The sequence below is a fragment of the Bubalus kerabau genome, chromosome 15 (genome assembly GCF_029407905.1).
Source record: "Bubalus kerabau isolate K-KA32 ecotype Philippines breed swamp buffalo chromosome 15, PCC_UOA_SB_1v2, whole genome shotgun sequence".
Lineage (NCBI taxonomy): Eukaryota > Metazoa > Chordata > Mammalia > Artiodactyla > Bovidae > Bubalus > Bubalus kerabau.
The window spans coordinates 49,522,843-49,549,180 of NC_073638.1; the positions used below are offsets into that span (position 1 = coordinate 49,522,843).

Consider the following 26,338-nt stretch of genomic DNA (forward strand, 5'->3'; position numbering starts at 1 on the left):
ATTTTAAAAAAAAATTTTAAATAACGCTTGTTATTTAAATATTCTAATAATTATCTGTTATTTTAATATGATTATTATTTTATAATAGTATAATGAGTTTTTAATATAATAACATATACAAATCACTAGTAAGTTATTTTAAAAGCACATATTAAACATTAAATTGATTATATGCTAATAATGGTCATACAAATGCAGCAAAGAAACTTTCTATTGTTGCCACAGATATTTTAAAGTTCAATAAAATGAAAGACTTTCCAACTTTGAGGACATGTCTCTATAGTTAAATAGAAATTAGAAATTTAGCCACAGCATTGAAAACCAAGACAATTAATGCTACTATGAAATAATGTTTTGTAAAGTTCTTTGTTTCACTGTATAGGCAAAATAAAATGAAAGCTTAATTTTTGTAGACACACTTACTTGTCAAATCCCTGAGTATGAATGCAGAAAAATAGAGGCTTGAAAATTTTTCCACTTAAATTTCCACCTTCATATTATATGTTATAAAGAAATAATAGATATTAAACATATTCCAACTAATAAATAAATAACTCTAACTCTGGGCAAGATATGTAAAATATACCAAACCTTGAAAAACAAGCAGGAAGATCTTTGATTTCTTGTGATAAAGGAAACAGGATGTGAAATTCATATCCATCTGGGCTTTCTGCCTGACTGTATTTTACAAGCTCAGACGGGGAAATTGAATGCAAATTTAGAGCAGTTCTCTTCCTAATGGAGGAAAGTATTAGCCTGTGAGTGACAGACTTACTTGACCTAATGTTACCTAGTGTTACCAAATCCAGGCTCCCTCTGCTTACCACATATGAAAGTGAAAGTTGCTCAATCTTGTCCAACTCTTTGGGACCCCATGGACTATACAGTCAGTCCATGGAATTCTCTGGGCCAGATTACTAGAGTGGGTACCCTTTCCCTTCTCCAGGGGATCTTCCCAACCCAGGGATGAACCAAGATCTCCTGCATTGCAGGTGTATTCTTTACCAGCTGAGCCACAAGAGAAGCCCAAGAATACTGAAGTGGGTAGCCTATCCCTTCTCCAGGGGATCTTCCCAACTCATGGATTGAACCAGGGTCTCCTGAATTGCAGTCGGATTCTTTACCAACTAAGCTATCAGGGAAGCTCACTACATAAAGAATCAATAAATCCAAGAGACTAGGTGTTAAGGCAAGGAATACGACCTTATATAGGAAGCTGGTTGCTGTAGAAGATGGCAGACTACTGTCTAAAAATAACATCTTATTTGGGTCTGGATGCCAGATTCTTTCATATAACACAGATGTTGGAGGGGGAAGGTGAGGAAGTAAAAGGAGAAGGTCATTAATCTTACAAATATCTGCTGGAATGGCCAGTCTCAGGGAAGTGATGTGTTAATGTCTTCCTTCCTGTAGATATCTACATGTGGACAGGGTCCTGAACAAAGGCATTTTGGTTTAACATTCAGATAGAGGGGCAGGGTTCCCTATGGCAGACCATTATGTATAGACAGTATCATTTTACTGAACAAAAGCAATGGTAAGCAAAGATTAAAATGAAAGAAACAGATGCAATATAGAGTCAAAATTTGCTCTTCCCTATATCAAGAGTACAGATTATGTTTGTAATAGAGCAGTTCTATCAAAGAAGTTAACTCAAGATTTACTTTTGAAAGAAAGAAACCATGACACCAGAGCAAATCAGTTTCTCTAGCTTTGACTTGTGTATGAAAGCCTAGTCAATGCTCATAAAAATGGCCTTGCAGGATGACAACTCTGCTTACCTTTTAAATCCTCCTTAAAATTCAGAGAAAATTCAGTTGTACATGGTATTCATCATTCAAAGACTATAACATAATAGCTTATGAAGTCTAAGAATATCCCATGTCTTTATTAGAAAGTGAGGAGCAGTGCTTTACATTCAGAGGGCTGAAGAATATTGGAGTCTGTATCTGCTTTTTATACCTCATGAAGCTTAAAGAAACACTTATCTGCATAATATTCACATTGTAATACATTTCATTTTATTATGATAATTAATGTATTTATTTATTCAAAATGCACTTCAATTTTTTGAAATATTCTACTGGTTTACAGTAACCAGGGTAACCCACATCTCGAATTAGTATGCAAATCATAAGAAAAACATATTTTGATTTCACATATTTGTCAAATTCTCAGACAGTACAACAAAGTGAGGCTCTCTTGAGCTTAATCTTGTGTGGTTCTAGGTTTTTAGTTGGAAGGCATCATTAGATGTCATTTGGAATCCTACTCTTCTAATTTGCTTACTTTTACATGAAAATGATATTCTCAGGAGGCTCTCGGTTTCCTCTGCAATAATCTGAGTAGTCTGCAGACTGATAATGACTTTGTCAAATAAGAACCACATTTGTTGGTTAGTTTGTTTTTCGTTAAGCAGGCACTGTTAAGCAGGCTGGAAAAACACCATAAAGTATTTTGGTCAGTGTTTCTGACTAATTAATTGATAGATTGTATGAAAAGAATTCTCTGCTTCCTCTGTGAGAAATCTTCAGTCAGCAAGCTGGTAATCATAACCAGGATTTCAACCCTGAGGCTCAGAGTTTACTGGGTTGGAGCATCTTCAGAATGCGTGCTTGAATCTCTTTGGTTTTGACAGTGTAGACAATCAGATTGAGCATTAGAGGTACAAGAAAGTGCAAATAGGAGAGAAGCATGTATATCTGAGCTGGCAGCTTCTTTTTCCCAAAGCGATGGATCACAGACAGGCTGACCAGTGGAGTATAAAATAATAGTTCAGCACAAATATGGGAAATGCAAGTATTGAGGGCTTTCAGTCGTCCAGCATTGGAAGCAATGCTCAATACTGTCTTCAAAATCATCACATAGGAGAGGAGAATGAGGACCGCATCTAGCCCCAATGTGGAGAGCATCACAAAGAGCCCAAGGCCACTGTTCACAACTGTGCTGGAACTGGCCATCCTCAGAACCTCAGGGTGAACACAGTAGGAATGTGACAGTGCATTGACAGGTAGGAATTGTAGTCTTCCAAGGAGTACAGGCAGGGGCAGGTGGAGGGCAGCACTGCGGGTCACACTGGCCAGCCCAATGGCCCCAATGCGCTTGGTTGTCAGGATGGTAGCATAGCGTAAGGGCTCTCGGATAGCCACACAGCGGTCAAAAGCCATGGCCAACAGCACAGCTGACTCAATTACTGAGCATGTGTGGATGAAGAAGAGTTGCACAAAGCAGGTTGCAGCTCCCACCTTCCTCTGGCCCAGGAGAAAAACAGCTGCCATGGAAGGCAGTGTGGAAACTGGGAGCCCCAGGTCAGCCACTGAGAGCATGGAGAGGAAGATGTACACGGGAGTGTGGAGGCTGGGAACAGACTTGACAATGTACAGAATGGTGGTGTTGCCTAGCAGAGAGAGAACATAGATGAAGCAGACAGGAATAGCTGTCCAGCAATGAGCAGTCTCCAGTCCTGGGAAATCCATCAGTATGAAGAAGAAACTTCTGGCATTGTTGTTGATAGGAATTGCCATAACTCTGAGAGAATTTTGCCCTTTAAAAATTGTGGAAGCAAGAAAATATTATTCTTTCATAGCATTTTCTATCATCTCATCCCATTTGGTACCCCTGGCCCATGCCTACAGTAATACTTCTCTGGTCACTATACTGAATCATATTCCTGTAGAAATTTCCCTAGGACAGGGTTCCCCCAATCTCAGGGTTCTAATGCCTGATCTTCTGAGGTGGAAGTGATGTAATAGTATTGGAAATAAAGTTCTCAATAAGTGTAATGTACTTGAATCATCCCTAAACGCCACCCCTCCCCACCCTCCTGGTCTTGGAGGCAAAAAATTGTCTTCCAGGCAAACCATTCTTGATGCCAAAAAGGCTGTTGACCTCTGCCTGGGGAATAATGCTGTGCTCTCTTCTTGGTGGTTTGTCCTGGTTATCAGAATCAAATTTGGCCCTTCACATATAGAAAATTCCTTCCTCATAAGAAGATGTTTCAAGGTACAAAAAATGCAAAGGGTAACTCTGTATTGAGAGCACAGAGTCCATGTATAATCTAAAACAGTTTTTATAATATAATAGGATTGTAAGGAAACCAAGATTCAGATAATTGTATCTAATGAATGCTCAGGGGTTAGGAAATAATGTATATAAAAATGTTAATATTAACTCTGAACTCCTGATATTACCAGATGTATATTTTGCTTTGGCAGTCAGGACATCAAAAGTAATATCTGTGACAGGAAGACAGCAGGAAGGGTTTGAGCTTGATGTGTTTGTTTACTGGACTCAAGTCTCTTCTCAATCCTACTTCCAGCTCTCTAAAAATATCTGAATAGCTGGTACAGACATGTGAGAAGAAGAAGTTGAAGACTAGATAGTATTTGTTGTTGGAGAGACAATATATTCTCAGTGGTCTTACACAATTACTGAGTTCCTGCTATGTACTCAATTTAAGTCATATACTGATATATAATATGTAATTGTGTTTTTGAAGGTCCTGTAACCCACGGGTCACCAGAGAACACGTTCACAAACTAGTTCATGAGGGCACTGACCATGAGACAGATAAAGAATCCCAACTGTGAACCTACATCCTGCTTTCCATGACTCACCTTTTTAATGATTCTGGGTCCCTTGAGGACAAATATTAAAGAAAGGACTAAAGTGAAAAATCTGAGTTCATGGAGTTCTAAAGAAACATTGTTGACATTGAATGGTTAGCCTCTTTGTTAACATCCTCTTGGGCAGTCATGTATGTGGCAGTTATGACCAGTTTTTGTGACCCCATGAACTGTAGCCCACACAGCTCCTCTGTCCAGGCAAGAATAGTCATTCCTTTCTCCAGGGGATCGTCCCCACCCAGGAATTGAACCCCAGTCTCCTTCATTAGACAGCAGATTCTTCACCGTCTGAGTTGCCAGGGAAGCCCTAACTAATCATCATGATATTGTAATTCCTTTTCATAAACTTACTGTAATGTTGCCAGATAAAGTAATAAAAGACACCTACAATCCCCATTTCACATGTTATCTGTTAGTCTAAAGAAAAACTAAAGAAGAATTTCTGTGTAGGCTGAGCAACAATGGTCAGAACCAAAACAAGTTGGATAATTTAATACTAAATATTGGCAGCAATTATAGGACAAGTAGTGAAGGAGGAAGTGACAGCTTTTCACTTTCATGCATTGGAGAAGGAAATGGCAACCCACTCCAGTGCTCTTGCCTGGAGAATCCCAGGGACAGGGGAGCCTGGTGGGCTGCCGTCTATGGGGTCGCACAGAGTCGGACACGACTGAAGCGACTTAGCAGCAGCAGCAGCAGCCGTGAAGGAGGATAATGAATATGAAGAAGAAGAAGAAAAAGGAAGGAAAAGGAGAAGAGCCATCTGTAAAGACAGCAAAAAGCAGAAGCAGGCCTATCATATTTGAGATGGACCTCTGATCCAAAGAAGAATACTGGAATTTTATGTGAGTACACTAATTTGAGATGTGAGGGTGCATGAGTCCTAGGAATCATCTATATTGTTCAAAAAAACCTCTCTGAGTTGTAGTTCCAGAGGGAGAGATGGGTAATGAGCATTCTTTGTATCCATCAAACTTCCCCTAACAAATTGTATTTATACACTGTTAATCACAGTATATTTTCAACAGAGGAGAAGCTTCATTCCCTGGTAGCTCAGAGGATAAAGCGTCTGCCTGCAATGCAGGAGACTGGAGTTCGATCCCTGGTTTGGGAAGACCCCTGGAGAAGGAAATGGCACCCCACTCCAGTATTCTTGTCTGGAGAATTCCATGGACAGAGGATCCTGGTGGGCTACAGTTCACAGGGTCGCAAAGAGTCGGACATGACTAAGCGACTTCACACACACACAATCACAGTATATTTTCAACAGAGAGAAAAAGCACCCCCCTCAAAATGCAATAAAATGAAATTACTATAAGTATAGATAATAAAAATTAAAAAAAAAAACAACTGAAATTCAGCATTATTATTTGTGGGAGAATATTTTATTCAGGCTTTCATAACCTCCTATAAATATTAGAAACTGTTCAACAGAATGTTGTAACCACTTTATAATGATGAGACAGATAAAGATGAAACTGTAGTGTGAATTCAATATAAGCTTCCCAGGTGGCTCAGTGCTAAAGAAACTGCCTGCAAAACAGGAGATGAGGGTTTGATCCTTGAATCAGAAGATCCCTTGGAGAAGGAAATGCCAACCCACTCCAGTACTTTTGTCTGGGAACTCCCATGGACAGAGGAGCCTTGCAGGGTACAACGCAGGGGGTCACAAAAAGTCAGACATGATTTAGAGACTACAATAACAACAACAACAAATGAATAAAATAGATTCTGCAACACGGCTAAAAGGAATGTAAAACTGTGTCTCAGAAAACAAATTCATTTTATTGTGATACTTAAGTAATTATGGAAATGTACCTTCCTGTATTAGTTCTGATGCATGAAGGAGAAGGGTTCCAAGCCCTCACTAAATAACTGAGAATCTAGATTTTCCTTGTGTTGAAATATTCCAGTCTGCATTCATGTCTGATAAAATGAGACAACTGGATATCTCCTTCTCTGCCACAGCCTTAAAGGATTTTTGAATGTTAACATTTAATAAGGAGCAGCTATACATTTTTGACACATGTATACATAGAGAAGAGACATACATTACAAAATGTTTGGATTTGTTCACAAAGAAATGCTCAAATGACAGGAGATAACACAGAATGGAAGAGAACGCCTCTGGACAATGGCCAGAGCTTGCAGCGTAAGGCAATACTTGCTTCTCTCTGGATAACGTTTCCCTCAACAGTTTCATCTTTACTGTCTTGTTGTTATAAAGTGGTTATGACATTTTGTTGAACATTTTCTAATATTTATAGGAGATTATGGAAATATGAATTTAAAAATTTTTTTTTTCAAAAACATACAACTTTCTGAGAAACATTTCTATGTTGTCCAGATGCTGGGTGGCTCTGTGGCCATACAGATCTTTAAAGGTGTTAATGCTGCTTTAGAACACTAAGTTGCACAGAGTCCTGGAGTTACTTGCACTGACTTGAGGAACGCTATATAAACTAAACCATTTCAGTTCTTCAAAGTATAAATACAGACCTATTATGCTTTTCAAAAATCTTACAGATTTAATATTATCAGTCCCTTATACCATTCCTTTTCAGATTATTTCTTCATTGTAAGAGTTTCACTGGTAAATATTTGGTATCACCTCTGTTACAATGCAGTGTGATAAACCGTATTTCCAGTTTTTATTCTCTCCCTCTTTCTTCCTTCCTTGCTTCCCAGCCTTCTTGCCTTTCTTTCTGTTTTCATTATTTCTTTCTTTTCTTTCTTACATTAATTATTATCAATTATCTAATGTACGTTTTACATAAATGAAATTTATTTTGCAGTTAATCTTTAAAAATTGACTGATATTTGGATGGGGAAAGAGGAGTCAGGGATGGTTTCCAAAAATATACAATGTATCATATGAGAGGATAAGAGATACTAGATACCTCCAACAAATGTCCACACTGCCTCAGAAATTCTCACAGTCAAGTTTGCAATCAGATCTAGCATAGCTCATGACTTCTCTTGACTTCCATCCCAAGTATACAAATGGCGTGCTTTGCATTAAACTCGCCCAAGGTGTTTCGATCACTCACCAGACTCCGAGGAAGGGACATAACCCCTGTGGATCATGGTGCGGCTGGAGCCTCCTGAGGCTCCCTGTCTTGATCATAGTACCAAGTGAGCAGGTTTATAAAGCACTGGTTCTGGCTCTCCCTGGAGGCTTATATCCAATCCCTATGGTACAGGGTCTCAGAGAAGCATCAGGTGTGCATATACCAGACAGAGCTGTCCATTGCTAATTTTTGTGGATCTTTGCCAGATCTTCAAATGATCTATGGTATAAGCTTAGAACACCCAGCCAGTTCTGCTTCAGGCTTGCTTTCTTCTGTTTCCAGCCTAAGCTCTTCTTAAGTACATAGAGATCAAAATCATCACACTGATCATAGCTATTCTGTCCCCAGAAACATCTTGCATTGTATTTAGATACCCAGGACATACAATCCTTTATATCCTCCAGTTCAGTTCAGTTAAATTCAGTCACTCAGTCATGTCTGATTCTTCGTGACCCCATGAATCACAGCACAGCAAGCCTCCCTGTCCATCACCAACTCCTGGAATTTACCCAAACTCATTTCCATCGAGTGGGTGATGCCATCCAGCCATCTCATCCTCTGTCATCCCCTTCTCCTCCTGTACCCAATCTCTCCCAGCATCAGGGTCTTTTCCAATGAGTCAACTCTTCTCATGAGGTGGCCAAAGTATTGGAGTTTCAGCTTCAGCATCAGTCCTTCCAATAAACACCCAGGACTGACTCCTTTAGGATGGACTGGTTGGATCTCCTTGCAATAGTGTAAAGTTTAAAAATAAAATAAAATTAAAAAAAAAAAGAGTCTTCTCCAACACCACAGTTCAAAAGCATCAATTCTTCGTCAATCAGCTTTCTTCACAGTCCAACTCTCACATCCATACATGACCACTGGAAAAACCATAGCCTTGAATAGACGGACCTTTGTTGGCAAAGTAATGTCTCTGCTTTTCAATATGCTGTCTAGGTTCATCATAACTTTCCTTCTAAGGAGTAAGTAACTTTTAATTTCATGGCTGCAATCACCACCTGCAGTGATTTTAGAGCCCCCCAAAATAAAGTCTGACACTGTTTCCACTGTTTCCCCATCTATTTCCCATGAAGTGATGGGACCAGATGCCATGATCTTAGCTTTCTGAATGTTGAGCTTTAAGCCAACTTTTTGACTCTCCTCTTTCACTTTCATCAGGAGACTTTTTAGTTCCTCTTCACTTTCTGCCATATGGGTGGTGTCATCTGCATATCTGAGGTTATTGATATTTCTCCCAGCAATCTTGATTCCAGCTTGTGCTTCTTCCAGCCCAGCATTTCTCATGATGTACTCTGCATAGAAGTTATATAAGCAGGGTGACAATATCCAGCCTTGACGTACTCCTTTTCCTATTTGAAACCAGTCTGTTGTTCCATGTCCAGTTCTAACTGTTGCTTCCTGACCTGCATACAGGTTTCTCAAGAGGCAGGTCAGGTGGTCGGGTATTCCCATCTCTTTCAGAATTTTCCAGTTTATTGTGATCCACACAGTCAAAGGCTGTGGCATAGTCAATAAAGCAGAAATAGATATATCCTCCAACTCTTCTCCAAATCCAGAGGATCATTTCCTTAACTTTAAATATCTTGGTTGTAAATATATTGAGAGTTGAATCTCTAGAGCATTATTTCCATGAGTGATAATGTTAATAGATTTCCTTCAAGGTAAATTGGTTTTGCACAGATTGATCTTTGTTACAATAATTTCTTTGTATTGCCTCCTCACCCCCTCCCTGACCCTGCGATGAATTTGGGATTGAGGAGGGCAACATTTGTACTCAGAGACTGGCCAGAAAATGCAGTGAGCAGAATTATCCAGAGAGACCAGTGAATAACCAGAATAGAGAGGTGCTGGAAGAGCTGAGAAAGCACAGATATCTCTAAGAAGTCAGCAGTTGATAGTATTAAATATTGACTAGCAGTCCAGGGATGAGGAGACAGGATTTGAAATATGTTATTTGATTTGGTATTAATAATTTAGAGTTCACTGGGGACCTTTGCCCAAGCAGTTTCAATGGAGCAATAGAGACAAAATTTGATTGCAAATGGAGTTGATAAAAAATTTTTTTACTTCAATTTAAATACAAATAAACTATGATGTTTGGGGATGCACATATATAATCACAATAAAAAGAAAAATAATGAACTGAACACTATAAAAGTCAGAATAGTGATTTAACATGGTGACGGTGGTAAGGTTATGTTCAGGAAAGACTGCAGAGGAAATTTGGGTGTTATTTCTTTATTTAGGTGACATTTATGTGGATGCCCAGTTTTACAAAAATTTGTTAAATTGTTCATTTATTTCCATGCAGGTTTTAAACTCCAACAAAATGTATTTTAAAATAATTTGAGAAGATTAAGACTATTAAGACCATTTATGCATTTTTTTCAAGTAGCTTAATTTTGAGCCAGAGGGAAAATTTAGATCAGGTACTGAGTGATAGCCATATCTGATGGAGAGTCTTAATAATGTATTTTCAAACTGTTGCTGAGCAACTAGTGGAAAAGCAGTCACTGGAGATAATTATTTCTAGTTAAAGAAGCACAGGATACTCATGCTTGGTAAGGTAGATGTGTTCATTTCCTATAGCTGCTTAGTCAAATCACCACAAACTCATGGCTTATAATAGCACAATGTTTCTTTCTGGAAATTAAAACCTCCAAAATGAATCTTCCTGGGCTAAAATCAAGGTATCTGCTGGACAAGTTCTTTCTGAAGGATATGGAGAGGAATCTGTTGTCTTGCCTTTCTCAGAACCTAGCAGATGTTTGCATTCTTTGGCTTATGGCCTCATTCCTCTACCTTCAAAACCATCAATATAGTGTCTTCTCTTCTGACAGCCTGTCTCCCCCTTACAAAAATCTTGTGATTGCCTCAGACCCACTCAGAAAATTCAGGATGATGTCCTAATCTCAAGATCCTTAGTTTAATTACATCTGCAAAGTTTCTTTTGCCACATAAGGTAATATATTCATTCACAGGTTAAATGTACAGATATTTGATGGGCCAGAATTCAGCCTACTGTTTGTGGAGAAAAAAACATAGAGTGAGAGTAAAAGTTTGGTTGAAACACCAGAATATAGGTCAAAAGGAATTTTATGCACTGAGTGCAGTAAATCAGACAGAGAAGGAGAAACATCATATTTCTTCAGTCACTCAATCATGCCGGACTCTTTGCGATCCCATGAATTGCAGCACTCCAGGTTTCCCTGTCCTTCACTATCTCCCAGAGCTTGCTCAAACTCATGTCCATCAAATTGGTGATGTCATCCAACCATCTTGTCCTCTGTCATCACCTTCTCCTCCTGCCTTCAATCTTTCCCAGCATCAAGGTCTTTTCCAATGAGTAGACTCTTCCCATCAGGTGGCCAAAGTATTGAAGCTTCAGCTTCAGCATCAGTCTTTCCAGTGAATATTTAGGATTGATTTCCTTTAGGATTGACTGGTTTGATTTACTTGCTGTCCAAGGGTCTCTCAAGAGTTTTCTCCAACAGAACAGTTCAAAAGCATTCTATTCTTTGGCACTCAGCTTTCTTTTTGGTCCAACTCTCATCATATCACATCCCTTATATGTGGAATCTAAAAAGAATTGATGCAACTGAACTTACAAAACAGAAAAAGATTCACAGACTTGGAGAATGAGTTTATGGTTGCCAGGGAGAAGGATGAGAGGAAGGGATAGTTAGGGAGTTTGGGATGGACATGTACACACTACTGTATTTAAAATGGATAACCAAAAAGGACCTGCTGTATAGCACAGGGAGCTCTACTCAATGTTATATGGCAGCCTGAATGAGAGGGGAGTCTTGGGGGGATTCATACATGTATATGTATGGCTGAGTCCCTTTGCTGTTCACCTGAAACTATCACAACATTATTTGTAATTGGCTATACCCCAATACAAAACAAAAAGGTAAAAACAATTTAAAAAGGAATTTTATGCTGCCATATGAGAACTAAAGTCAAGAGATGATATGAGAGTCTCATACATGTAAGGGTAGCAGGTATAATGAAATTACTACAGAAGTTCCCATGCAGAGATTGTGTTTGGGTCTAAGGATATTAAGGAAATGGAAAGAATATGTAGAGTTCTAGAAGCCTATTCTATCCTAGTAATTGTAATATGTGGAGTAAAGAAAGGCAAGAGTAACTGGAAAAGCTAAATCTCTGGAGCTCTTTCTTATATTCTGAACAACAAACAAAAGCTTACAACTTTGAAAATGAATATATTCAAGTTGCATATAATAGTATTGACAAATCTCAAGACAATTATGTTAAAAAATTTGGTGACTTTTTTTTTGGTAAGGATTTTAAACAATGTTATATACCATGTGTATGCTTATTATATATAAATGCATATGCTTATTATATACAATACATATCCATTAAATATAGTCTTTCCAGGTGACTCAGACGGTGAAGAACTAGCCCTCAATACAAGAGACCTGGGTTCGATCCCCATGTTGGGAAGCTCCCCCAGAGATGGAAATGGCAACCCACTCCAGTATTCTTGACAGGAGAATCCCATGAATAGAGGATCCTGGTGGGATATAGTCCATGGGGTCACAAAGAGTCAGTTGGACACGACAGAATGACTAACACTTTCACTTTCAATGAGAAAGGGAAAAATAATCCACAAACTGAAATTTGTGTGGTTACTTTTGGGAACTGAGTTGGATGTCTGATTCAGCAAGAAATCTTTCCCTTTATTGTAACTCTTTTTATTTTAAAAGCTTGGATTCAATTGTGGCAAAAAATTATAATTCAGAAGAATCAAGTCAAAAAATACATGTAGGTTTGTTGTATCATTTTCTGCATTTTTGCATGCTTGAAATATTTTCTAATAATAATGATGATATATAAACAAGAGAAAAAGAGGATTGGATTGAGAGCAAAATTGAACATCTCAGATAATATTAAAATAAATACATTTGAAAGTAATGATAGTTTGATATTCTTTGAATATAGGAGATTACAATTTTTCTTTGACATTGGAAAGAAGAATTTGATGGCATATCTAGATACAGACTTTTTTATGCAAGTGAAATTGAAGAGTTGCTAACATTTGATATTAAACTGTGGATTATGAAAAAAGTCATTGAGGGTTTCAAATATATACATTTAAGGCACCAAATGGCCAAATAAATTTATTATTAATTTGTAGCTATTACAATATGAAAGAATCTAGTGTTACTCTTAATTAGAATTAAAACATACAGGTGTTAAGAGTAGAAAATATAAAGATATTTAAAATGGTTCCAAAGTTGAGAAATGCAAAGTATAAAAAACAAGAAAGAAAGGATACTGATGGAGCTTTTTTAGGAGTATGTGTGATCCAGAGTGAATATGAGAGACAATGAAAAAAACTGGGACCAGAGAAAAGAGTAAAGTCCAGATGCTATGAAGTCAAGGAGTGAACGTGCTTGAAAGATAGAATATAATAACAAAGATTGATACACTGGATTTGAGGATTACACTCATTTTTAATGATGATGATATTTTACTTGTAATCAAATGTTGATAATAATGAATTTAGTAATACATTGGTGACATTGCAAATTTTAAGCAAAGTAGAGAAATAAAAAAATTAGGGATTGCATAAGTTATTTAAATTGGAAAGTACAATTACTTATGAAATTATATATTAATTCAAAAATTTGGGAGGATTTCTTTGGATTACACTTTAAGATGGATTAGTGACCAAACCCAAATCCCAAGTGTTGCATTATAAATGTAGACTTTGAGTCAGTTTTTTACAAAAATGTGAAAGGAGATAGTCAAATGGTGTGAGTAACTAAGAAGGGAATTTTATCTACCTTTTAACTAAGACCTAAATTATTTTGGAGGATTATTTGAACTTATTTTCTCACTATAAGTCAGATATAGTCTATCTTCATATTCAAAACATTTCAAATTAGAATTTCACATTTTTAAGTGCTTTAAGTATACAGTTCAGTGATAATAAGTATATTCCCAATGTGAACTAATGAATTTCCATATTCTAAATATTTAATATAAATTGGATCATGTTGTTGAAACTAAGTTTGTGTGCCTGATGCACAGTGAGAGCAAGAAAACTGCAGCACCAGAGCCTGGAGCAAAGTCATTAGCCAAGTAGGCACCAACTTCGAAGTTGGGAAACACGCAGACCAGGATCTCCTGCATTGCAGGTGGATTCTTTACCAACTGAGCTATTAGGGAAGCCCATGGGAAGCACAGGCTTATCTCAAATCCACTTTGCTGGCTGGCCCAGGACCAAGATTTTTAAAGGCAAAAAGTGTAGGGGAGAGGATCTTAAGATACATGTTCAGCTTATGGACCTTCTGGTTGGTTGATGGTATAGCAACACCATGCTGTTTCTGGAATATCAATCATCAACTTCTGTTTCCAGTCATGTTCCCAGAGGTCAGCATGTAGTCACATCTTCCACCTGCAGGGGAAGCGGGTCTGGGTCAAGAATAATCAGGTGGGTTGCCATTTCCTTCTCCAGGGGATCTTCCAGACCCAGGGATGGAACCTGTGTCTCCTGCATTGGCAGGCAGATTCTTTACTGCTGAGCCACCAGGGAAGCCTTGGTTTCTATAGAACTGCTCAAAGTTGTGCATCAGATTGTTATCTGTATCCCTTCAGAAGGAACTAGGAGTCCTGTGACTATTGTCCTAATCAGTAACTGCTTGAGTCTTCTAATCGGAGAAGGCCTAAGAGACTGAAGTCTTTTATTTTTCTTTCTTTCTTTTTTCTTTCTGTAAACAGGAAATGGAGCCATTTTGTTTTGTTTTTTATCCAAGAGGGCTCCCTCAGGGTTCTGCTCAGTTTCAATCATACAGTATTTCTTCTCCTATATCTGGCTTATTTCATGCAGCATAAAGTTTTCAAGGTTCATCCATGTTACAGAATGTAACAGAATTTTATTCCGTTTCTTAATTGGATAACATCCCATTTCTTATGTATACCACAGTTTGTTTAACATTAGTCAGTTGATGAACATTTGTGATGTTTCTACCATTTGGCCTTTGAGAATGATACTGCAATGAACATTCACATATGAGTGTCATTTGAATACTTGTTTTAAATTCTTTCAAGTATATACCTGAATGGAATGGTTGGATCTCATGGAACTTCTGTTTAACTTTTTGAGGAACCATTGACCTCTGTTCCACAGTAGCTGCACTATTTTATATTCCCTCTGGCAAGATTCTAGGATTTCAGTATTTCCATATTCTGGAAATGTATCTTTCAGAGACATACTACAAAATATAATGAAACACAAGTTAGTCAGAATTATAGTTCAATTTGGTTAAATGTATGTGTTCCCTGGTTGCTCAGAGGATAAAGCATCTGCCTGCCATGTGGGAGACCCGGGTTTGATCCCTGGGTTGGGAAGATCCCCTGGAGAAGGAAATGGCAACCCACTCCAGTATTCTTGTCTGGAGAATCCCATGGACAAAGAAGCCTGGCGGGCTACAGTCCACAGGGTCACAAAGAGTCAGACACAACTGAGCAAGTTCACTTTGGTTAAATATAGATTTTGATGAGTTTTTTTTTTTTTCTTTATGCTCATTACCTAACCTGCAGTATAAAGGTTTATACTTTTAACATATATGATCTCCCTATATAGGAAAGATTTTTTTTATTGACAGAATAACCTTCTATGGTTATGTTGACTTTATTATGCTTTTGATTATTAAAAATATTCCTCATTTAGAAAACAGCTAAGTTTATTTATAGTCAGTTACATTCTATTTTTTAAAAATTTTATTGGCATTTGCAAATAAATAAGCAAGTATTTTTTTGTCAAGTACCTAGGATCCTATGTTAAATGTACAAATATTTTACAAGTTTTGACTTTTGCCTTCCCAAAATTGAATCCTGAAAGTAAAATAAAATTAAAGCTTTCAATTTTACTGCAGTCAAAAAAAAATTTCAGAATATCTTTCCTCTTAAAACAATCTTTCAGATTTCCCATTGGCCACAGGAAAATCTAACCTTATAAAAAGAGAGGTGCTAGAAGTATTTAAGTTTATTTGATATGTTACGATGGATGGATTCAATAGGAAGAATTGTCAGATTAGAAGAGATGCTCTGTTTTCCCTAGGTTAAATTGGTACAATTAAAATGTTGTTAATATAAGTATCTCACAAGTTATATTCTCTTTGCATGGTATTTCCTAGAGATTTGTTAATGTCTTGCTCTTCATAATTTATATCTATTTGTCAGAAACCTAAAGGTGCTTTGCCTGATAGAAGGAAACTACAGTGTATTAACAGTAACTTAATTTATTAAAGAAAAAAAAGTTTACTTGATCATGACCTACTTCTTTAATTTGAATGTAGCAATAGTTTTCAGTTGGCAGTTTAATTAAAATGCAGGCATTTAGTACCTATAAAGCTATTCTGAAACTCTGAACTTCTATGTCTTGGATATGTATTTAATAAATTTTTATAAATTATACATATTTATGTCTCAGTATAATATTGTTACAGCTCAAGATTTCTTTCTCAGTGAAGATTGCATTCATTAATTTTTATAAATTAGATAGTATACTTTATTTGAGAATAGGTAAAATTATTATCCATATAGACATTTTGTCTAGTTTTTTGTTGTACAATTTCTAAGTCGTGTCCATCTCTATGACCCCATGGATGCAGCGTGCAAGGCTTCCCTGTTTTTTACTATCTCCTGGAGTTTGCTCCAACTCATACCCATTGTTTGTTTGTTTGTTTTCTTAAGTTGACTTTATTATATTTGATTTGAATGCCACAGGAACTAACAAATTCCTTGTCTTATCATGACCTCTTATCTGATCTTTCTCTTTTGAAAAATGTCAGTAATAAAATGAACATAAACATTTTAAGTATTTCATTATTTGCAAATGGTTTTGTTGTTTTGGTTGTTGTTTTACTCTGGCACTTCCCTGGGAGCTCTTGAAATCAGCCACAGGACAGATGCTTCTTCTTCAACTACAGAAGACTGTCTCAGAGCCCCCACGAATAACTGTGAGTGCACGCTTAGCCACTCAGTGTGTCTGACTTTTTGTGACCCCATGGACCGCAGTCTGCCAGGTTCTTCTGTCCATGTAATTCCCCAGGCAAGAACACTGGAGTGGGTTGCCATTTCTTTCTCCAGGGGATCTTCCAGACCCAGAAATCAAACTCCTATCTCCTATGTTGGGAGGCAAATACTTTACAACTGAGCCAACTGGGAAGCCCGTGAATAACTGTACCAATTATTAACTCTTGGGTAGAGAGTTCTGATGACATTACTTAAACAATTTTGAGATTTTACTGATGAACTGAATAACAATCTCCAGAACATTCGTAGAGCAGATGGAGCCATGAGTTTGCCAATCCAAGTTCCAGCAGAATGAGACTTAATTACACAGGACTAAATACACTGGTGAGGGATGATTTTAGATTTTTCTTCAAATATTGTTGATGTTTCATAATTTGGTATTCTGGATATATACTAAAATCTTTTCTCTCTTCTCAAGCTATCTGAAAGTCACACTAATTTAGTAGATTCAATTTTTATAAGCTGAAATGCAATATTTATAAATGATATATTATTCTCCATGCCTAACTCCTCCTGATTTTGGGAAATCTTAGTTAAGTGTTCAAAGGTGTGTCTCTTGATCTCCCAATAAGGACATGGACCCATCTCTCTGTGTGTCCGCATTCTAACTTGTACTGTCTGCCACCAAACCTCCTTCAATTACTGGAGAATTATTTGTTTACAATATTATGTCCCCTGATGACTTAAACATTCACACTGAGAAAGTGATATTCCAATTTGGTTTCCTTATGCTTTGACTAGGGATTAGCTCAGCATAGGTAAATAAATATGATTTAAATGAATGACTCTGTAAGGGAGAAATAAAATATGGGTAATGTGTGTCCTTTGTCCTTTCCATCCCAACATCATAAGAAATTATTAATATGGTACAGAGAAGTGAAGTGAAAGTTGCTCAGTCGTGTCCGACTCTTTGTGACTCTATGAACTGAAGAATACCAGGCTCCTCTGTCCATGAGGGCTTCCCTGGTGGCTCAGAGGTTAAAGCGTCTGCCTGCAATGCGGGAGACCTGGGTTTGATCCCTGGGTTGGGAAGATCCCCTGGAGAAGGAAATGGCAACCCACTCCAGTATTCTTGCCTGGAAAATCCCATGGACAGAGGAGCCTGGTGGGCTGCAGTCCACAGGGTCGCAAAGAGTGAGACATGACTGAGTGACTTCACTTTGACTTTCTTTCTGTCCATGGAATTCTTCAGGTCAGAATACTGGAGTCGGTAGCCATTCCCTTCTCCAGTAGATCTTCCCAACCCAGGGACTGAACCCAGTTCTCCCACATTGCAGGCAGATTCTTTACCATCTGAGCCATCAGGGAAGCCCCAATATGCTACAACTTGATGGAAAATATTAGCGTGTGAGTGACAGACTTACTTGACCTGATAATGTTTATTTTGGCAAAGATCAGTTCCATCAGAGAAGTTAGCTAATGATTTAGTACAGAAAGAAAGAGACTCTGACAAAGTAAATCAATTCCTCTAGCTTTGACTTGTTTATAAAAATCCAGTCAGTTCTCATAAAAATGGCCCCACAGGATGACAACTTTGCTTATTTTTTTAAATCTTCCTTAAAATTCAGAGACAATCCACTTATATATGGTATTCATCATTCAAAGATTGTAACATGATAGTTTCTGAGGGCACTGAATATCCTATGTCTCCATAAGGAAATGAGGAGCAGTGCTTTAACTGCATTCAAAGGGCTGGAAAATATTAGAGGCTGTATCTGCTTTTCAGATGTCCTGGAGTTTAAAGAAATTCTGGGCTGCATAATATTCACATTGTGACACACTTCACTTTATTATGATAACGAACACATTTATTTCTTAAGTACACTTTAATTTTTGAAGAATTCCACTGGATTTACATTTTCCAATGTAACTCATCTCTCTATTTAGTATGCAGATCATAAGAAAAACAGTTTGATTTCAATTTTTTGACAGATTTTTTAGATAGTAAACCAAATGAGGTCCTCTTGAGTTTGATTTTGTACGATTCTAGGTTTTCAGTTGGAAGAAATCTTAGATGCAATTTTTGGATCCTATCTAATTTGCTTGCTTTTACATGAAAATGATATTCTCAGGAGGCTGTCAGTTTCCTCTATAACAATCTTTTGAGTTTTTTAACAGACTGGTAATGACTTTCTCAAACAAGAAGCATCTTCTTTTTTTCATTAAGCAGACACTGTTTTGATGGCTAGAAAAACATTACAATGTATTTCAGTCAGTGTTTTTCAAAAATTAATTGATAGGCCAGATGGAAGGAATTCTCCGCCTGCTCTCAGAAATCTTCAGTCAGTAGGCTGGCTGTCATAACCAGTGTTTTATCCCTGAGGCTCAGAACTTTCTGCGTTGAAACATCTTCAGAATGCATACTCGAATCTCTTTGGCTTTGACAGTGTAGACAATTGGGTTGAGCATTGGAGGTACAAGAAAGTGCAAATAGGAGAGAAGCATATATATCTGAGCTGGCAGCTTCTTTTTCCCAAAGCGATGGATCACAGACAGGCTGACCAGTGGGGTATAAAATAATAATACAATACAAATGTGGGAAATGCAAGTATTGAGGGCTTTCAGTCGTCCAGCATTGGAAGCAATGCTCAATACTGTCTTCAAAATCATCACATAGGAGAGGAGAATGAGGACCGCATCCAGCCCCAATGTGGAGAGCATCACAAAGAGCCCAAGGCCACTGTTCACAACTATGCTGGAACTGGCCAGCCTCAGAACATCAGGGTGAACACAGTAGGAATGTGACAGTGCATTCACAGGTGGGAATTGCAGTCTTCCAAGGAGTACAGGCAGGGGCAGGTGGAGGGCAGCACTACGGGTCACACTGGCCAGCCCAATGGCCCCGATGCGCTTGGCTGTCAGGACGGTGGCATAGTGTACGGGCTCTCGGATAGCCACACAGCGGTCAAAAGCCATGGCCAACAGCACAGCAGACTCAATTACTGAGCATGTGTGGATGAAGAAGAGTTGCACAAAGCAGGTTGCAGCTCCCACCTTCCTCTGGCCCAGGAGAAAAACAGCTGCCATGGAAGGCAGTGTGGAAACTGGGAGCCCCAGGTCAGCCACTGAGAGCATGGAGAGGAAGATGTACACGGGAGTGTGGAGGCTGGGAACAGACTTGACAATGTACAGAATGGTGGTGTTGCCTAGCAGAGAGAGAACATAGATGAAGCAGACAGGAATAGCTGTCCAGCAATGAGCAGTCTCCAGTCCTGGGAAATCCATCAGTATGAAGAAGAAATTGCTGGCACTATTGTTGATAGGAACTGCCATATCTCTGAGAGATTTTTGCCTTTTAGAAGTTATGGAGACAGCAAAAGTTTACTCTTTTATAGCATTCTCTATCATCTCATCCCATATGGCACCCCTGGCCCATGCCTTCATATAAATATTGCTCTTCTTTTCTCCTCACAATACTGAATCCTGTTCCTTTACACATTACCCTAGGGTATAATGCTACACTCTCTTTTGGGTGGTTTGTCAAAAGAGAGTTTGAGACTAGTTTGTCCAAAGAGACTAGTTTACAGAAGCAAATTAGGCCTTTTGTTTATAGAAAATTTCTTTCTCATATGCAGATATTTTAATGGATAAAAAAGGCAAAGTGAAACTCTGTATTGAGAGTGAAGTGTCCTTGTACATAATCTAAATCAGTTTTTGTACCATAATAATAGGGTTCTACGGAGAAGGCAATGGCACCCCACTCCAGTACTTTTACCTGGAAAATCCCATGGACGGAGGAGCTTGGTAAGCTGCAGTCGATGGGGTCACTAAGAGTCGGACACGACTGAGTGACTTCACTTTCACTTTTCACTTTCATGCATTGGAGAAGGAAATGGCAACCCACTCCAATGTTCTTGCCTGGAGAATCCCAGGGACGGGGGAGCCTGGTGGGCTGCCGTCTATGGGGTTGCACAGAGTCGGACATGACTGAAGCAACTTAGCAGCAGCAGCAATAGGGTTCTAAAGAAACCTAGATTTGGATAATTGTATTTAATGACTTCTTGGTAGTTAGAAAATAAAGTGTATAAGAATGTTAACAGTAACTTTGAACTCCTGATATAACCAGATCTATTTTTTGCTCTGACAGGACATCAGAACTAATACCTTTGACAAATACCAAGAAGAGTTTGAGTTTTATCTGTATTTTCCCTGCATTTATGTCCCTTTTTAATCCTAGTTACAGATCTCTGAAAAATATTTGAATATCTGGTACAGATCTGTGGGAGAGGGAAGGTCAAAACTAAATAATATTTGTCATTAGAAATACAGTATAATCTCAATGCCATGCACAATTACTGAGTTCCTGCTACGTACTCAGTTTAAATAATATACTGACAGGTGATTTATAGCTTATGTTTTTGAGGGTCCACTAACCCATGGGTCAACAGAGAACACATCCATAAACTAATTCATGAGGGCACTGACTATGAGACACATAAAAGATTCCAACTCTCTATCTGCATCCTGCTCTTCATGACTCACCTTTTTAATGATCCTGATTCCCTCACAGATGATTATTAAAGAGCAGAATAAGTGTGGAATCTCAGTTTATGGAGTTCAAATGAGACCTTGTTCACATTGAATGATGCTTCTCTTTGTCAACATCTCCTTGAGCAGTCTTATGTATGTGGCAATTATGAACAGTTAATCTCCATTATAGTCTAATTCTTTTTCATAAACCAACTATAATGCTGCTCTATAAAGCCATGAAGAATACCTGCAGTCCCCATTTTACATGTTACCTCTTAGTCTAAGGAAAATCCAGAAAAGATATTGTGTGAAAGCTGAGCAATGTTGTCAAAACCAAAACAAGGCATGGCAATTGAATAGTAAAAGCATATTGGCACTGATGGTAGGACAAGTAGTGGATGAAGAGGAAGAAAAAGAAAGAGAAGAAGAAGGAGAAACACCTTAAGAAAAGCAAAGATGGCAGGTGTCGTGCTATTATATTTGAGAAAAGATCTGTAATAGAAAAAGGAAAGCTGTTTTTTTTTTAATGGGTCAACTACTGAAATCTGAGGGTGGGTGAGTGCTATGATTTATCTATATTGTCCTAATACAATTTTTCTGAGTTGTGGTTACAGAGGGAGAGATGGGCAATGAGTGGACTTAGTACCCATCCACCTGCTTTGACAAATTTTACTTATTTTATTATTAATTAAATTTTATTTCAGTATAGTTACTTTACAATGTTGTGTTAGCTTCTACTGTACAGCAAAATGAAAAAGCCATACATATAAATATATGAATATCTCCCTGCCTTTTGGATTTGCTTCCCATTGAGGGCACCACAATGCATTGAGTAGAATTCCCTGTGCTACACACGCTTTTAATCACAGTGTGTTTAAAATCACAGATACACTAGGAATGCAGAGAATTACCAGAGAAGGGAATGTATATAAGAAAAACAGCAGTGGGTACTGCATTTGGTTAGTGGTATGAACTATTTTTTCCAGCATAATTCAGTAATTATTATGGGTCTGCTGTATAGCTCAGCTTTGTAGAGAGGTAGTGCTATATATGAAGCCAAATTCTGAGGAAGTATAGTTATACAAGGGCTTCCCTGGTAGCTCAGCTGGAAAAGAATCTGCCTGCAACACAGGAGACCCCAGTTCAATTCCTGGGTTGGGAAGATCCCCTGGAGGAGGGATAGTCTACCCATTCCAATATTCTTGTCTGGAGAATTCCATGGACAGAGGAGCCTGGCGGTCTATAGTCCATGGGGCCCCAAAGAGTCGGACACAACCGAGCAACTGAGCACATACACATACACACACACACACAAGGAATAGTCATACAGTTTCAGAATTCATTTACACATGGAGAAGAGAGATACACTAAAAATGTCTGGACTTTCTCACAAAGAAATGCTAAAATGATAGGAGATACCAGGCAATGGAAGACAGAGCACATCTGGACAAAGGTCAGAGCTTGAAATACAAACCAATGCATGCTTCTCTCTGGATAACCCATAGTTTCTTCTTTAAGTATCTCATCATTATAAACCAAAGGGTTATGACATTTTATTGATCTGTGTCTAATAGTTACAGAAAATAGTGTAAGTCGAATTTCAAAAGTCTTTTTTTATTTTTGAATGTACAACTTTCTGAAAAATGTTGCTACATTGCCAATATGCGAAGTGGCTTTCTGCCTATACAGATCTTTAAAAGTGTTAGTGCTGCTTCAGAGCACTAAAGCTGCACAGAGTCCTGGAGTTTCTTGCACTGCCCTGAGAAATGCTACATAAACTAAATTATATCAGTTCTTCAAAGCATAAATGCAGAGCTATTGTGCTTTTTTTTTCACATCAGTTATAAAACTGCATTTATTTGACTATATAATATTTTATTGTATGGATATGCCATAATTTTTAAATAATCATCTTCTGTTACACAATTAAATTATTTTTGTATACATTTATATAAACCATGCTGTGAGATACATATATGTATACATATCTGATACAAATCATACATTTCTTACCCTAAAATATATGCCCAGAAATGAAATTACTGGTTTATATTCACTACAGTATATTAAGGCTTTTTGATATATATTGCCAATTTAATTTAAGAAAGTTTTGTCAAGTTACTATTCTGTCAACAGTATATAAGAGTGAACATTTCCTTACACTCTTGCCAGTAGTCTCTACTATAATTTTTTTTTTTTTTGTGAACCAACTGTATTTCCATTTTTATTTTTTTTAATTTTATTTTATTTTTTAAAAATCTTGTAGTATAGATTTAATATTATCAGTTCTTTAAACTATTTCTTTTAAGAGAAGACCTCTTCATTGCTCTTCATCATGAGGGCTTCATTGATAAATACTTTGTGTCACCTCTATTACAATGTAGTGTGAGAATTACAAAACATATTTCCAGTTTTTCCTCTTTGCCTCCTTCCTTCTTCCTCATGCACGCTCAGTAGCTTCAGTCATGTCTGAATTTTTGCGACCCTGTGGACTGTAGCCCACCAGGCTCCTCTGTTCATGAGGATTCTCCAGGCAAGAATACTGGAATGGGTTGCCATGCCCTCTGCCAGGGGATCTTCCCAATTCAGGATCAAACCCACATCTTCTGCGTCTCCTGTATCACAGGCAGATTCTTTACTCACTGAGCCACCTGGAAAGCCCCCCTCCCTGCCTCCTTGCCTTCCTTTTCTTTTCTTTTAGGTATTACTTTTTCCTTACATTAATTATGGACTTGCAGTTGATCTTAAACTAAATGGCAAGAATTGAGTGAGGAAAGAGGGACCAGGGATGGTTTCCCAAAGATATAGAATGTATCATATATGAGAAAAAGAGATGTTGTATACCTCCAACAAATGTCCACCCTGCCTCAGAAATCTTCACAATCGAGTTTGCAACCATATTTAGGATAGCCCATTGACTTCTCTTGACTGCCATTCCCAATATGCATACACTGTGATTTGAGCTAAGCTAGCCTGGAAAATCCCATGGACAGAGAAGCCTGGTAGGCTACAGTCCATAGGGTAGCTAGAGTCGGACACAACTGAGCAACTTTACTTTCACTTTTCACTTTCATGCATTGGAGAAGGAAATGGCAACCCACTCCAGTGTTCTTGCCTGGAGGATCCCAGGGACGGGGGAGCCTGGTGGGCCACCATCTATGGGGTCGCGCAGAGTCAGACACAACTGAAGTGACGCAGCAGCAGCAGCAGCAGCAGCAGCAACAGCTCAAAGTTATTGATCACTCACCTGACCCCAGTGCAGGGACACAACTTCTGCAAATCAAGTGCAGCTGGGACCTTGTATGGCTCCTGCCTTGAGCATAGTTTCAAGTGAGCAGGTTTATAAAGCACTGATTCTGGCTGTCTCTGGAGGCTTACATTCAGTCCCTGTGGTATAGGTTCTCAGAGAAGCATCACACGTGCATGTGGCAGGCAGAACTGTCCATTGCTAATTTTTGTGAATCTTTGCCAGTTCTCCAAAGGATGTATGGTATAAGATTAGAACACACAGCCAGCTCTGCTTCAGGATTACTTTCTTAACTCCATACAGATGAAAGTCATTATACAGATCATAGATTTCTGGACCCAGAAATATCTGACATCATATTTAGATCCAGGTGGTACAAGTGGTAAAGATCCTACCTGCCAATACAGGAGATATAAGCAATGCGGGTTTGATACCTAGATCAGGAAAATCCCCTTGAGGAGGAAGGTTCGGCAACCCACTCCATCCAGGATTCGTACCTGGAAAATCACATGGGCAGAGGAGACTGACAGGCTACAGTCCGGGCAAGAGTCGGATGCTACTGAAGCAACTTAGCATATACATTTTAGATCTGAAGTACATACAATCCTTTATATCCTCCATCCATCCTCCTCCAACTCCAGAAAATATTTTCTGAAGTTATAAATATCCAGAAGGGTGAGAGTTGAATATCTAGAGCATTACTTCCTTAAGTGGTAATCTTAACTGATATCCTCCAAGATAAATTCATTTAATACTGCTTGATCTTTGATACAATAATATACAGTTTACTTTTCCATTGAGAGTTCCCTATCCTCTTCCCTCCTCCCTAAAAGTGAGTCCTTTATTTTTCCCAAGAAACGATTATGATGGTGGAAGAGATTAAAAGGATTCACCAGGAGCATTTGAAATGGGGTCTGGGTTTTGTTTTAAAGGAGAGAGATATAAGATACAGATCCTGGTCACAAAATGTGTGGAGCTATATAGAAGTGGTTTGGTAAGTAATGTATGGACCAAACTGGACATGATATAGAGGGGCCATCTCAAGAGTCCCACACCCACTCCCTAGTTCAGTGATTCACTGAAAGCACTTGTGTAACTCACCATAAAGCTGGTCTTGTGGCTGAGATTTAATGTAGCAAGGGACACTCTGTAGGACAGCGGGAAAAAGATATACTTTGATGAAGGCTAGAAAGGTCCCATGCATGAGTGCTCAGTTGCTTCAGTCCTGTCTGACTCTTTGCAACGCTATGGACTGTGGCCTCCCAGGCTCCCCTGTCCGTGGGATTCTCCAGGCAAGAATACTGGAGTGGATTGCCATGCTCTCCTCCAGGGGATCTTCTTGACACAGGGATTGAACCTGCATCTCTTATGTATCCTGCATTGGAAGGTGGTTTCTTGATCACTACTACCACCAGGGAAGCCTAGAGAGGTCACCTAAGAGTCTTCTCAGTGTTCCTGTTTTTTGAAGGATGGGTCTAGCAGCAAATCTCAGAGACATATGAGAAATGTCTCTATCCAGGTAAGCCTGGAGTGAGAGATATCTTAAAACTTTCTGGTTATATGACCTCACTAAGCAACAAGTGCACATAATAAATTCTATGTTATCTTAAACATGCTGCCAATCTGGTTCATCCTGGGTTACTACTTTGGGCATAGATAATGATGTATTACTCAATAACTATATGAACATTTCAGAGGCTTAGTTCTCAGAGTTTGGTCAAGGACTATGAATTAACATGACATCATTTCAAAGCTAGATGGATACTATTCAGTTCAGTTCAGTCCAGTTCAGTCGCTCAGTCGTGTCTGACTCTTTGCAACCCCATGAATCACAGCATGCCAGGCCTCCC

General features: G+C 38.4%; 2 protein-coding genes across 2 annotated transcripts; both read right to left on the minus strand.

Moving 5' to 3' along the window:
- Positions 1 to 2,576: 2,576 nt before the first annotated feature.
- On the minus strand, positions 2,577 to 3,524 carry LOC129629331 (olfactory receptor 51G2-like). Its single transcript, XM_055549333.1, has one exon. The coding sequence runs from the start codon at positions 3,522 to 3,524 to the stop codon at positions 2,577 to 2,579; it is 948 nt and encodes a 315-aa protein (XP_055405308.1).
- Positions 3,525 to 19,096: 15,572 nt separating this feature from the next.
- Positions 19,097 to 20,044, minus strand: LOC129627808 (olfactory receptor 51G1-like). The gene has a single exon (XM_055547308.1). It carries the CDS (start codon positions 20,042 to 20,044, stop codon positions 19,097 to 19,099), a length of 948 nt encoding a protein of 315 aa, XP_055403283.1.
- Between the last annotated feature and the right edge of the window lie 6,294 nt (positions 20,045 to 26,338).

What these genes read in the sequence shown, in the direction of transcription:
- LOC129629331 (XM_055549333.1), bottom strand. Translation starts at nt 3,524, where the DNA reads ATGGCAATTCCTATCAACAACAATGCCAGAAGTTTCTTCTTCATACTG.
- LOC129627808 (XM_055547308.1), bottom strand. Translation starts at nt 20,044, where the DNA reads ATGGCAGTTCCTATCAACAATAGTGCCAGCAATTTCTTCTTCATACTG.